The following is a 13,191-nucleotide window of genomic DNA, read 5'->3' as shown; positions in this document are numbered from 1 at the left end:
GTATTTATAGCAGGTTTTGTGATCCTAATGTGCCAGCTTTAAGGGGCCTGTTTTGCAGGGAGGGATGGAGGTGAGGGAGCTCGGGGGCAGGGAGAACACTAATTGATGGCTCCCATCGCCGGCGTTGAACCAATTGAGCCCTTTTCTTTCCACTTCTGATAAAGGAAAGAGACGACCGGCCCACCGGAGAGATGGAGCACCTGCCATAAAGCTATAAATTTGACTAACAAGCTCTCCTGTTTCATTCCTCTTCCTTTGTTTCACCTCCTTTTTAAAAGGGTTGGGGGGCGGGGAGCTAATTATTTTTTATTCACAGCATTCCAATAAGGTGAGCCAGTGTGCAGACAGGTGCGCGTCTGGACCTTGTGAGAGAGGGGTTGAAATAAAACAATCTAAACAATTTCCTTTTTTTTTAAAAAAAAAAAAGAGAATTAAAAAAATGCAGAAAATAAAAAAATACGGCACATTTGGCCGAAGCCGCTGTGTTCAACAGCGAGCAAACATGCAAGGAAAAAAAAACAAACAGCTGGCACGGACTGCAAAATGGCCCCATTCACTCTTTAGGGCTCAAGCTGCCAAAATTATGCCTACTTTCCAACCAAAGGAAAAGGGGAAGCCGAAGAAAAAAAAAAAATGTATCTGTTCCGAACAAAATGTGCCTGCACGCCGTCGCCGTTCGAGCACCGCCGCCGCCACCGTGACATTTCAAACACAACTTATTGTAACGTTGTCTTTAAAATGGCCTTTTACAGATAGTCGCACATGGCAAATGCTGCTCCAGCCCCCCCGCCACGCAGAGTGTCCCGTCTCCCCCCCGCACAGCCTTTTTTTGGGGTGTAGAGAGAGCGAGCGAAAGTGTGTCTGTTTCGCGTTTGTGTGTATGTGTGTGTGTGTGTGTGTGTGTTAGAGAGAGAGAGAGAGAGAGAGAGGGAAATGTGTTTTGAAAGTGGAGTGGCAAGTGGCGTCCACTGTGTGTTCTTTTAGACGGATCAATAGCTCAGTGTGTGAGAGAGTGTCTTAAGAGCTGTTGTCTTGTGCTTTCAGCTGTGGCAGACCTGTTAGTGCTGCGGAGGGGGGTGGAGGGTGGGTGGTGGGGGGGGGGTCTCGCTACCACCAGTGGCCTGAGGGGGGCTTTTAGCCCAAACACAAATGTCAACCGCACATAGACTATTAGTGTTTAGTGCAGTTATTAAATGGACTTTATTTGTCCTTTAGGAGGCTAAAAGGCGCTTAAAGGGGGGGGACCTGCGTGACAGCCGGGGCAATTTGCGAGTTTGGTAACTTAGGCTCGGCCGTCGCCGACACACGAGCACAGATAAGTGTAAAAGGAGGAAAGGCTGTAATGCTCTGAGCGGATGTGTGCACGTGTGTGTGTGTGTGTGTGTGTGTGTGTGTGTGTGTGTGTGTGTGTGTGTGTGTGTGTGTGTGTGTGTTGTGGTTTCTGTGCGCAAATGTGTGCGTGTGCGTGTGTGTGTGTGTGAAACACGGAGACCGAGTGTATGCTAAAAGGCACTTAGGCCATAACATATCTCACTGGGGTCTGGTAGCAGCGTTTTTGTGGTCAGAGGCTTTTAAAAAGGTTAATGTTAATCTATACCAAACAAAGCCCATGAGGAGCTTTTACAGCTCGCCGACAGTTGAGTGAAATGGGCTCTGATGAAATGGTAGGTAACTAAGGTACACGGCTCGCTGTAAATACCCCAGTAGGCAAAATAAATACCCAGTCATTTTGGCAGCGGTGCCCCTCCCCTCCCCCCCAAAAAAGGAGAGAAAAAAAAATAGCGGCGACTGATCGTGTAACTTTTTGTACTACAGCGAGCGGCACAAGCGAGTGGAGGTGTAGTCGTCCAATGTGACCCGCGTGCCTATCTACATGGAAGAATGTTTTCTTTAATGCATATGAAGCAGGTCGAGGCAGCGCGCTGTGGCCGAGAGCGCGGCCAGGTTCCGACGCGCCCCCACCCCCTCCTCCCCCCTCCCCCCCGAGAGGCGGCCCGGGTCCTTATCACAAACGAGAACACGAAAAAGTCACTCGTGTTCCCGGGCCGTAAATCACGCATGGCTGTTTCGTCTCCTTATCGCTACAGGTGTGCCGATGCTCTCCGTCCAGCCCAAAGGGAAACAGAAGGGGTGCGCTGGCTGCAATCGCAAGATTAAAGACCGCTACCTGCTCAAGGCCCTGGACAAATACTGGCACGAGGACTGTCTCAAATGTGCCTGCTGCGACTGCCGCCTGGGGGAGGTGGGCTCCACCCTCTACACGAAAGCCAACCTCATCCTCTGTCGCCGGGACTACCTGAGGCAAGAAACGCGCACGCACGCACGCACGCACGCACACACACACGCACACACACACAAAATTGCCGCTGCCCACTTGCAACCGGTGCGAAAAAGTCACGCTGCGCCAAGAGCTGCGCGACATAAAAGGCTAATAGCGGCGCTTTCACCTCCTGATTTGTCGCACGCACGGTGGAAGGGGGAAAAAAATAAGTTTTCGGACACCTTTTTAAAAATGCTCTCAAGTCTCGTGAAATTTTTGTGGGGTGGGGGCGGGGGGGGGGGGGGATTCTATTTTCAGTGTTTGAAAAGGTGTGACTGCATCTGACAGACATAAAAAAAAATGTGAAGCGTTTTTTTTTTTTGTTTACCATTGACAAGAGATAATGAAACTAAATTCTTGTACTTATCCTGGATGCGTGTAAAATATCCAGTTCTGACCCAGAACCCGGAATAGTGTGTGCAAAGAAGGGAGCATGTGTATAGTGTGACTTACTGGACTAAAAACAAATGGAGCCTTAAGATTGAAAAGAATGTGTATTATTAATATTGATAATAATGTTAATTCAATATATAACAAACGCATTTGGGTGTCCAAAAACATTTTTCCACCACTGTACGTAGAAACACTTGCATATAAACTCTCCTAGTTTATTGTTTAGTCACTTTATCTGATTATTTCACATTGTCCCAGTACAGTACAGTACAGTACAGTGCTCGGCGCCAGCAAGAGAAAATGAAGAGTTTTATTTTTTTGTTTTAATCACGCTAGAATGAATATAAATCTTGCTGTTCAGAGAGCACGCTTTTTATTTTCAATTTTTTTTTTTGTTGCCATAACAGTTTATTATCCTGCAGTTTACACTGCGAGCTCACTGTTTTTTTTTCGCAAAATGTCTTTCTAATTCAAACTGTGCATAAGTAACTTAGTAATTCCTACACTAAGTAATGAAACAGTGTCAGTGCAGCTGCCATCATGGACACTTTTTGATGTTTTTCATCCTGAGCGCTGCAACAGTTGAACTATCTCACTCACTTAGGCTGTGTTTTGCTAAAAGATGAAGGACATCGACGCACATCTTCCGCCCTGTTCCCGTTTCTCTCCTTGCCTCCCCGTTTGCATAATCATAAAGGACTTGTGTCGTGGAGTTACACTGCGCTCCGGAGCTGGAGGCTGTGAGAAAAACCTCCAGGCAGGATTGTTGCTTCATCAGTGTCTTTGCCTCCATACACCCACCCACCCCCGCTCTCCCCTCCCCTCCCCTCCCCTCCTCTCCCCTCCCCACCCCCTCCCCCACTTCAGATGCCCCTGCCATCTGCTTGTTAAATTAAACATGACCATTTCCTGGGTGTTAAGTCACATTCCCAGTGAGATCCACCCATTTATATGAGAGGAAATCCCCGCGGGGCCGACTTAGGGATGCCAGTGCCCAAGGCCCCCGCCTCTTTAGGAAAAAAAAAACAAAAAACCTCCCGGCCCTGCACTGTCCTACCCTCGTCTCATTCTCTATCTCTTCACCCTCAGCGATACCTTTATTTTATCGCCACCCGCTAGGTTAATAACACCGTAATTAAAAGACAAATTAAAACGCCGGCCGTCATTTTCTATCACTTTGGAATCAAAGCGGACTCCAATTAACTCGGCCCTGCCCCCCCTCCGACCCCACCTTCAGTCAGATCTCCATGACATCTCACTTGTATCTCAGCCACCTCCCCCCCTACCCCAGTCCGACCTGGTAGAAGCCCACAGCTCACTCGAGAGGCGCTTAGAGACGTTACGTGGAGATAGGCCATTACCATCCATCAGTTTCCACCCTGAGTTAATGCTTTTAAGATGCAGTGAGAGGTTCACTAAGACCCAGTGTTGCCCCCAGAAGAGGCAGATGGTACAGATGAGGTAATAATAAATGGACAAATGACCAAGAGAAGGGGGAGAAAAATATATATATATGGAGCTCCTGGTCTCACCCCCGGTGAAAATGCATCTGCTGAAAGTACAGCGACCAGCCCTGCCGCCCCGAGAACTGGTTCCAAGGATGGAGAGGCAAAAGCTTTCTGGCATATTAGGCCAGTGACATGCAGAGGTCAGGGAAGGGATTGGAGAGAGAGAGAGAGCAAGAGAGAGAGAAAGACTGAGAACGACACATGAAATCAGGAGTCGGGAAGACTGAAGTAAGACTAAAAAAGGAGAGGTGGAGGAGGAGGAGGAGGAGGAGAGAGCTTCCGAGGCTCCTGCGCTGCCCCGGATTGCTTAATGAAATCCATCCCACTCGCCTGCTCTTCAGCCTGCGACAAATGCGGAACACTTAATGGCTGGAGATGCTTGAGATGAATTCTATTATGGAACAAATTAAAAAAGCTCGCCTTGCGTATAGAAAGGGGAAAGTTTTTAGAGACCGGAGGTTCTTTCAGCTTTTTTTTTTTTTTTTTTTTTGCCAAAGTAGGTGATGCAGTCCCCGCTCGCAGGCCAGATTCCCATTATTCCCTTCTTTGTCTGTGTAGTGAGACTGAGCCCAGCCTCCCCTTCCCCTCCTCACCTGCAGTAATGAAGTTAAATCTGTGCGCTGAATTAGCCTCCCACACTTCATTAAAAACAAGCGGGTGGATCAAACACGGTTTGGTTATTTCCCAGGGTTTGGATCCCTGCCATGCTCACATTAATTATTATAGAGGCTCCATCTGTGATTGTCCTTCAGTGGCATTAGCAACTTATTGAATGCACTCACGCCTTCCTAAGTCGCGCACTTCATCACGAGCGCGCGCACACACATACACGCGCACCTGGAAACGTGTCCTCGTCTGCCCTCTAAACTGCCGCCACAACAACAAAAAAGTTGCCTCCAACGTCCCTGACGTCTACGCCCATAATTAACGGATGGTTTTATTGGGCGCTCATTTTTAATCATGAATTAGAACAATAGATTAATTAGGTGTCTCCTTTATGTGGAGGGCCCAGGAGCATATACTTACTACCAGGCCGGGAAATCTAGTCGTGGTGTGATCATCAGGACTTGAAGCCTGAAATCATTTAATCTTCCATTTCATATATTAGAGGGGACATAATAGTCATCCACTTATCAAAATGGGTTATAATTAACTGTGAGAGGGAAGCGTTTTCAAGATAATGAACATTATAAGTCATCCGCAAACTGGTGAAATAGCAGGGGGGGAGATGATAGCTCCGCCTGGATGTGACTGTTTTTCCAAAAGTCTGCCGTCTCTCCGCGGCTTTGTGAAGTAAAACAATCAGCCTCCTCGCCCATCGCAGCGGCTCCTCCTCTGCGCTCCTCTCAGCGAGGGAGGATCTGAATGGAGCGGTTTAAAACTCCCAGGAAGACACAATGGTTGGGGAGGGTCAGAACACGCGATGCATGCATTAGCAGCTCTGCCTTTTAATGAAATCTGACACCCCGCCCCAACCCCCGGCTGCACAAGTCTCAGAGAGCCGAGAGAACAGGTAGAGAACTTCAAGAGCCGCGGCCCAATCTGAGCGAAGCAACACAGAGGCAGATGATGCACTGTAGGAGCTTGGAGGGGTTTGAAGTGAGCAGAGCAGGAAGTTGAAAGAACTAAAGAAGGCCCTCTTTTCTCCAAAGACCCATTGTAATAACTCAATAAGGGGGGGGGGTTGGAAGGAGAGCCAAGCTTTTTTACATTCATGCCATCCAACTCTGCTCCCGACAACCCACATCAGTGCGCTTAGAATGAGATGCGGGGAAACGATTTTGGTTAGGAATACTTCGCCGCTACTGACGCGCTTAACTTTTTATTTTTATTTGTCTGATAGAAACTCGGAATCAGCAGACCCACCAACTAATCCGAGAGGAAAAAGTCTGAGCCAAGCAATTAATTTACAGTTTTTAATCTTTCCAAATTAAAGCTTCTAAAAGTGCACGTTTAACAGGCGGCTGATAGGAGAAGAAAAAAACAAGATACGACACACCAGCTTTAGCTTTGCAGCACAGTAGCTGTATAAACATGGCCAAATAGTGCCGTCTCCATACACAGCCCGCTTTATTGTGTGTGTTGTGATGGGGTCATATTGTATGTCATCATCCAATTTAAAATTCTGTGGCAGGATTATTGCGGGAGGCAATGCACTTTTAACCCTCAATCTATTGAAATGTGCGGGTTCCACAGAAGTGTCTTATTTTAAAGGAGGCTCCTTTGTGCCCCCAACTCTAAACGTCACAGTTCCGATGGCTGATTGACAAAAGCTGACGGAACGGCTCTGAATAACCCTCTCATCATCCACGCTCTTATTTGTGAAATTTGATTTTTTTTTTTTCTCTCTCTCTCTCTCTCCCCTTCCAATTTTCCCTTTTAGAATTGTGATTTATTTAATCCAAATGACAGGGGAAATTGAAGTGCATGAGCCACTGCACTCCTACAATACAGAACATGTGTCAGAACAATGCGGGGGGAATTCAGCAGAAAAATATTCTATTTAAACAAAAAGTCTATTGTAAATGAAACGAATTAATATTTCTCAAGAGTTAATCCAGCACGCGTGCGTGCGTGTGTGTGTGTGTGTTGTGTGGAGACTTTATGTCGGTGCAGTGAGGCAGGTTTGCAAGGAAGAATAAACTGAGGATGTAGTGCATGGTTGTCTTGGTTTTACAGGTAAAATGACTCAAACTGCCTCACCACTCAAAACAGAGTCTTGGCTGCTGCGCTTCCATGAGTCCCCATTTACCCTAATTAACATTAGAGGTGTATCAATTAATGGCTTGGATGATTAGTTTAGATATTGTTGGCATTTTAATTTCTAACCGTCGGATTCCTGGGCTCACAAGGCTGATTAAGATAATGATAATAATAAGAATAATAATCATCATAACAAACTGGTCTAATGTCTGTATGTGCGAGAAGATGCTAAATGCTGCAAGCAAGTGTAGTCAAGAGCAAACTGAGGATCGTGACTATTCTGCACTGAGCTTCCTTGTGTTTCCATTTAATGTAACAATATTTGAAAATATAATTAATAAGTATTTTCTATATTTTCTTAGATAAATATTCATTCAAGCAGCAATCCCCCCCACCCCCCACCCCCCCCAAACGACGAAACAAAAAAGTGCATGTCTTTCTTCGATCGGCTCGTTGAGGAGCCCCTACTGGTCGACCCCACCGGCTGCAGCGGACGTGCGGCTCCGCAGCGACGTGTCGCTGACATCAGCGGCTTTCACCTTTGCGTCCGGGACCGTTGAGTGTTGGTGCGAAACGCTCTGCACTTACTATGCGCGGCTCCACCTCAGCTGTTACTCGCGAGAGCGCTGCAGAGCTGGTTCAACTCCGGTAGCTCCGAGCCTTCAGAGGAGCGGCGCACAGAAGGAGACCGTAATGTGTCTGAACAGCTCTCTCATGCTCTAATCTTCTCCCGGCACAAGGAGCCCAATTAAGTCGTGCGCTAAAGCCACGTTCTAATGCAGAAACATCAACTGCCGGTTCAAGAATTGCGCGAGCAGGACACGGACGTACCCCGCGCACTTTCTCACACTCTGGCTCGACCTGTCATGAGAGGGGACTTTTGATTTTTTTTTTTTCTTCTTCTTCTTCTTCTTCTTTTTCTTTTTCCTCCCTCAAATTCCCCCGCCGTGACAGCCGATGTGGGAACAAATAAGTAAATCAGGTTAGAGGAGGAGGAGGAGGAGGATCTCTTTTGGATTTGAAGACTGCCACTCCGTGTCTAAACCTAAGCCGTCATGTCACAATCTGACAGTTGTCGTTTGTCTGAGTGGTTGGCTCCCTTTTCTGTGAATTTCAAAGCGTCGACGACAACAAAAGGAGCCACTAAACTTTATGAGCCGAGCGCAGGCGCTCGTTTCAACACGGCGGATCCGGGCTGCCAGCCACACTAATGCATGTGATTGTGTCGCAATAACAGCGGGGCTTGTGTGGCTGATTAAAAGAAAAAGAGCCAAAGGCTACGCCCAGGGCAGACAGGTGTGCGTCGGTGATCAGAGAGAAGGGAAATGCTCGGAGTCAAGTTAGTGGCACTGAGTGTACAGTGCGCCTATGAATAAATCACCAACGGCTCCTTAATATTCAAGAAGTTCCTGCGTCGCTTCCTGGTTGGTCTGCGGCGGCAAGCAGCCACAAAAATTTGAGACACATTTGAGATAGGTGCACTTGGAATTTTTTTGAGAATGTTTTTTTTTTTTTTTCATACTCGACTTCCTCCTCTTGTGTACACAGGTATTGTCAGAGAAGTCGAGTTGGAAGCGTAAAATAAACGCTTCAGGTCTTGTTTACGCTCATGAGACGCTGCCGAGACGGGAGCCTGCACAGAGCCGAAGCAGACAGCTGCATAGATTAAGATGAGAGCGAATGCTTAGTGTGAAAGGGGGGGGGGGACGCTTCCGACTAACTGGGGTTCATGGTGAATAAATAAGACCAGCGCCAGTCGTGAGAGTGTGCCGCGGCGCTCTGACTCGTTCAGGATTTGCCCGAATTTTCGCTGCGACGCTGCACAACTATTTCTAGAATGCCGTCGTGTTATTTGTCTCCCGTATCGAAACAGTTACTAAATATTTCCCCAAGATATAAAAGCACTGTTGACTTTTATGTGCACTCTCCAGCCACCACTTTATTTATTTCTCCAGGTGCGCCTTGTTAGTACCAGGCACCTACCAAAGTGGCCGGTCAGTGTGTACGTACAGTTCACACAGCTACATCTGGTTGCAACCAGTGGTTAGTTACTCCTTCCCGTCGCCTTCCTATTGTCTCCAACCAGTCTGCCCGTTCTGACCTCTGACCCCTGACATCAACAAGCCCCCCCACACACACACACACACACACACAGCTGCCGCTCACTGGATATTTTTTCTCTCTTACTGGAACCAGTCTCTGTAAACCCCAGAGATGGTTGTGATGTGGTGAAAATCCCAGGAGATCAGCAGTTTGTTGCTAAATAGTCGGAGCAGCCAGTACGGCACCAACAACAATGTTCACCACATTCAGTCACATGAGTCACTTCAAAGGCCGAGTTGGAACTTCCGCAGGTCGTCGTCACCACATCAACATGCATAAATACACTGACTTACTGGCATTCGATTGGTTGAAGTTGTTTCTCCAATGAATTTCCAGAAGTTCACTTGACGTTTTATGGAAATGTAATAAATGATGCGTTTAGATTTAAGCCGCAAGCACTTTTCCACATTTAAATAAAACACTTTTTTTTTTTTTTTTTTTTTACATTCATTTCACATATTCTGTTTTTTCTTATTTTAAAGCATTTTTCCAGTTTCCCTCGTATAAATACTTTAAATTCTAAAGAGGCACCATCTGAACCATGTTTACATTCCATTTTCTCAGGCTGGCAATAGACACAATTGGAAAATGTGCTTCCTGCCATCTCGGTACAATAAACAGTTTGCCGAACGCAAAGCATAATTGTAAGTGACAGTTGATGCAAGAAGAAGCTCGCCTCTCGTTCTTTAGCAGTTTTGATTTGAAAGGTTTTCTTTTTTTTTTTATAAAAAAAACAGTGAAGTAATTGCAGTTTTCACATTAAAACAGAGGGAGACGTACACAAAAATATATCCCCTTTGTCTAATCTAAGTAATATAATACTGACTATCTGCACGGCCAACATGGGTGCAGCCGTGGGTGTCACCCTGCTGTGGCTGAATGCCGTCCGCGCTGCTATTGGCAAGCTGCCCCCCCTCCGTCGAAACGCTTTCAGCGGCTGTATGTACCAAGCGAGGAGCATATCGGCAGCCCAGCGGGGTGCAATGGAGATGGCTTACAATATTCCTACAAGCTGTTACAGGTGTGTGCGAGTGTGTGCGTGTCAGACCCTTTAAGTGGCCGAGGCTCCCCGAGTCACTTTTTATAGCCTCGGTTCCCTGAGGGAGAGAAAGCGACACCACTGTGAGACCATTCAAGTCCGGTAAAGAGCTCGGCGCCGGCGAAGCCCGGAGAGGAAACCCGCCGCTCCACCGCCACCGTGACACAGGAGGTCCGGCTTTTTAGCCGTTACTTAACCAAACAGAGGAGGAATGACCTTTATTTTATCACCTTTAAGAAAAAAAGGAAAGGAAAAAACAGTGAAAAGGTGCAGCCCCCCGGTTGTGTCCCTCTGCGCACCAGTCAAGTCGCAGGTACCGAGGCTAACTGTCTAAATTGCGGCGTTACACAATTGAATCTTCACCAACGCGTTCAAACCGGTGATTTTTCCAGGCACAGTTTGCGTTAAATTCTGTCGCCACTAGACATAAATTTCAGAGTTTTTCTTTTTAAAATGCAGTTTTGAGTTTTTGAGCTTGAAGGATTCCCATCAAGGTCCACTACAGGTAACGTGTCTGTATGAGTGGGACCAAAAACCTCGTAGACATTGTGCCTCTGCACACGGCTCCGCGCACTCGTGTAGGAATAAAGTCGGGTTTTCAGCGTGCGCTGAATAAATAAAGCCATGCCAATGCTGCAGGGTGCTGATGGTCGGTCATTCTTTTTTTGGGGGCGGGGGGGTTGACAGTGGACACGTGTGGTAAGTTCCAGCATGTCCAGAAAATGGAAACAATGGGAACAACGGTGCTGTAGACTGCCTGCTGCAGGAGCTGTACATGCAGTATTTACTAAAACAGTAACAATTAGTGCATTTCCATAAAATCTTTAAGTGCGCACTAAAATAGAAATTAAACTAGAATTATGGAAACTGCATAATTCCAACCAAGTTCCTCTAATTAGCAATAAAGTGCCTTTGCTTGTGCCTCCTGCTCTTGGGGGGCATTGGACAGGCTCGGCTGCAGGGCGGCGCCCAAAAAGGCCTGAATGAAAAAAAGATTTTTGTTGCTTTTTCCCCCTCATTTACAATGAATGAATGCCATAAAGAAAGCTATAAAAGGAATACTGATGGATTCCATATCACCCCTTGGTTTAGTCCATCCACGCCTGCGCCCGGCGGACTTACAGTGACTTACAGAGTCAGCCGACAGGGGGTCGGAGCCGGACACAGGCAGAACCTGACAGTGACTGGTCATGTGTATGCCCACCAAAGGGAAATCAGGATTTTTTTTTTTTAAAGTAAGAAAGAAAGGGAAAGGAGAAAGCGAAGTGAGGAGAGGCAGCTCAACGACTTCAGTGAGCAAGCAGCAGCACAACTGAACAAACAAGAGTTGAAGCTAAATGCAGGAGTTTCTCTGACCTGGAGCCCAGAACTTTATTTGAATAACGGAAGTGAATTCTATTTGTCATTATCACCAGCAAGGTTATTGTGGCCAATCATTTAGCATTTAGATGCAGCAGAGCTTGCAGGGTGGAAAATAACTTTCAATTGCATGGTTATTTTTTCCCTTTCACAGCAATATAAAGTGTGAGATCTTTGCTGTCGTTGGACTGCCAGTAATCTCAGGATTCTGAAGAGGCCAGAGTCATCGCGACAGCTTAATGACAGAATGCATCAGACTTCAAAATACAGTTTGATTTTCAGATTTTTATTTTATCTTTCATATTTAAGCCACCTTACTTCGAGATTAGTAAATTTATCACGCAGCATTGACGACACAACTTTGGCGCCGTCTCACCTGACCTGGTGTTCATTTACGCCACGCCCCCCCTCCCAGGGCCGGGGGTCCTACATCAGAGGCAGGCTTCTCCAGATCTCTCTGGTTCTCTAACAATGTACAAGCAACTGAATGGAACAAGGGTAAAGTAGGTAGAATATGGACGGCGTGACATCTCATGTGCGAGAACTACAAGTTTGGTGGGGGAAAAAAAAGTGTTTAACATACTGTTAGACTGACAATCTGCTGTTACCTTATCCCCTCTTGCAGCAGAGCTTTGAAACGCTCCTTCTCCTCCCGTAGAATATATAAATCTATCTGCGCTCTGGAATCTCCAAATTAAACATAGGGGCAGGCGCTCGGAAAATGAAAATGTAAATTTGGCAGGGAGTGCGTGGGGGAGGGGGGGGAGAAGGCCGTTTGAGGTTCCTTTTGCTTTGAGCGCGAGAGGCGCAGCTACACCAGTGGGCTGCTTGCTCCGTTTGTGACCTCTGTCATTTGGCTCCTATCTATTAAGCCTAAACAAGCGGCAGCGCGGTTTGAGCAGCAAGTGTGTTCAGCTGTGAAACAGTTTAGTTAACTCTCCAAGGTTACGGCTCCCCGTTATTGTCCGCGCTCTAAATGGGAATCGCGAGGCGCAGAGCGGAAGGAGCGGGAGGAAAAAGCTTCAGCCCGGAGAATCTTTTGAACTGGCGGATACAAAACAGAGACACATCGAGAACATGCAGAAATCCAGCAGGCTTTGGTCGGACACGCGCTCATTAGGTGTTTTTAGAGGGAGGGGGGAGGAAAACTTTCAAGGATTTAAAATGCTTCGCCTCGGATGTGTTTTTCATTGTTTTTGTAACGCGTGAGGGGGAATTTCTTTGAAGAAGGAGATTAAAACCATGTGATCACTTTAATTAGATCATTAGCCGAGTATTAAGATGCATGTTTGTGACTCTCATTAACAAAAAAAAAAGAGAAGAAAAACCAGTGCGGCTGCCAAACAGAAGATTTGTGCATTGCTCTCTGCACGTTCTCCTTTATTTAATTTTTTTTTTTCATTTCACTGCAGCATTTTTCTGCAGCTCTCGCCGCCGTTTGTTTGTTTTTCCGTTTTCCTCGGTGTTGTTGTTTGCTCCTTTATTGCATCAAGGTGAGGGAGAAGGTGGGTTAATGTCTGTGTGCGCTCCTCTTGTCTTTTTAGGCTCTTCGGTACAACGGGGAACTGCGCAGCCTGCAGTAAACTGATCCCAGCCTTTGAAATGGTGATGAGAGCCAGAGATAATGTTTACCATTTGGACTGTTTTGCCTGTCAGCTCTGCAACCAGAGGTAAGAATTAGGGATCAGCGCGCCGCACACAACAACACGCACCAAAACAAAACAAAACAACACCCAAAAAAAAAAAAAAAAAAAAACACAAGCGGA

General features: G+C 46.7%; 1 protein-coding gene across 1 annotated transcript in view; it reads left to right on the top strand.

The window, feature by feature from the left end:
- The window catches only part of lmo1 (LIM domain only 1), a 28,781-nt gene that overhangs the window by 12,412 nt on the left and 3,178 nt on the right, over window positions 1-13,191 (top strand). Inside the window, exons 2-3 of the mRNA XM_076021942.1 lie at window positions 2,088-2,301; window positions 12,970-13,095. Of these exons, the coding sequence (XP_075878057.1) occupies window positions 2,088-2,301; window positions 12,970-13,095 (340 nt within the window). The remainder of the gene's footprint in view (window positions 1-2,087; window positions 2,302-12,969; window positions 13,096-13,191) is intronic.

Source organism: Nelusetta ayraudi, unplaced genomic scaffold (genome assembly GCF_046127955.1).
Source record: "Nelusetta ayraudi isolate G7.1 ecotype Tasmania unplaced genomic scaffold, CSIRO-AGI_Nayr_v1 ptg000002l, whole genome shotgun sequence".
Taxonomy (NCBI): domain Eukaryota; kingdom Metazoa; phylum Chordata; class Actinopteri; order Tetraodontiformes; family Monacanthidae; genus Nelusetta; species Nelusetta ayraudi.
The sequence above is the reverse complement of the archived record's forward strand: the minus strand, read 5'-3'. Positions and strand labels throughout refer to the sequence as shown.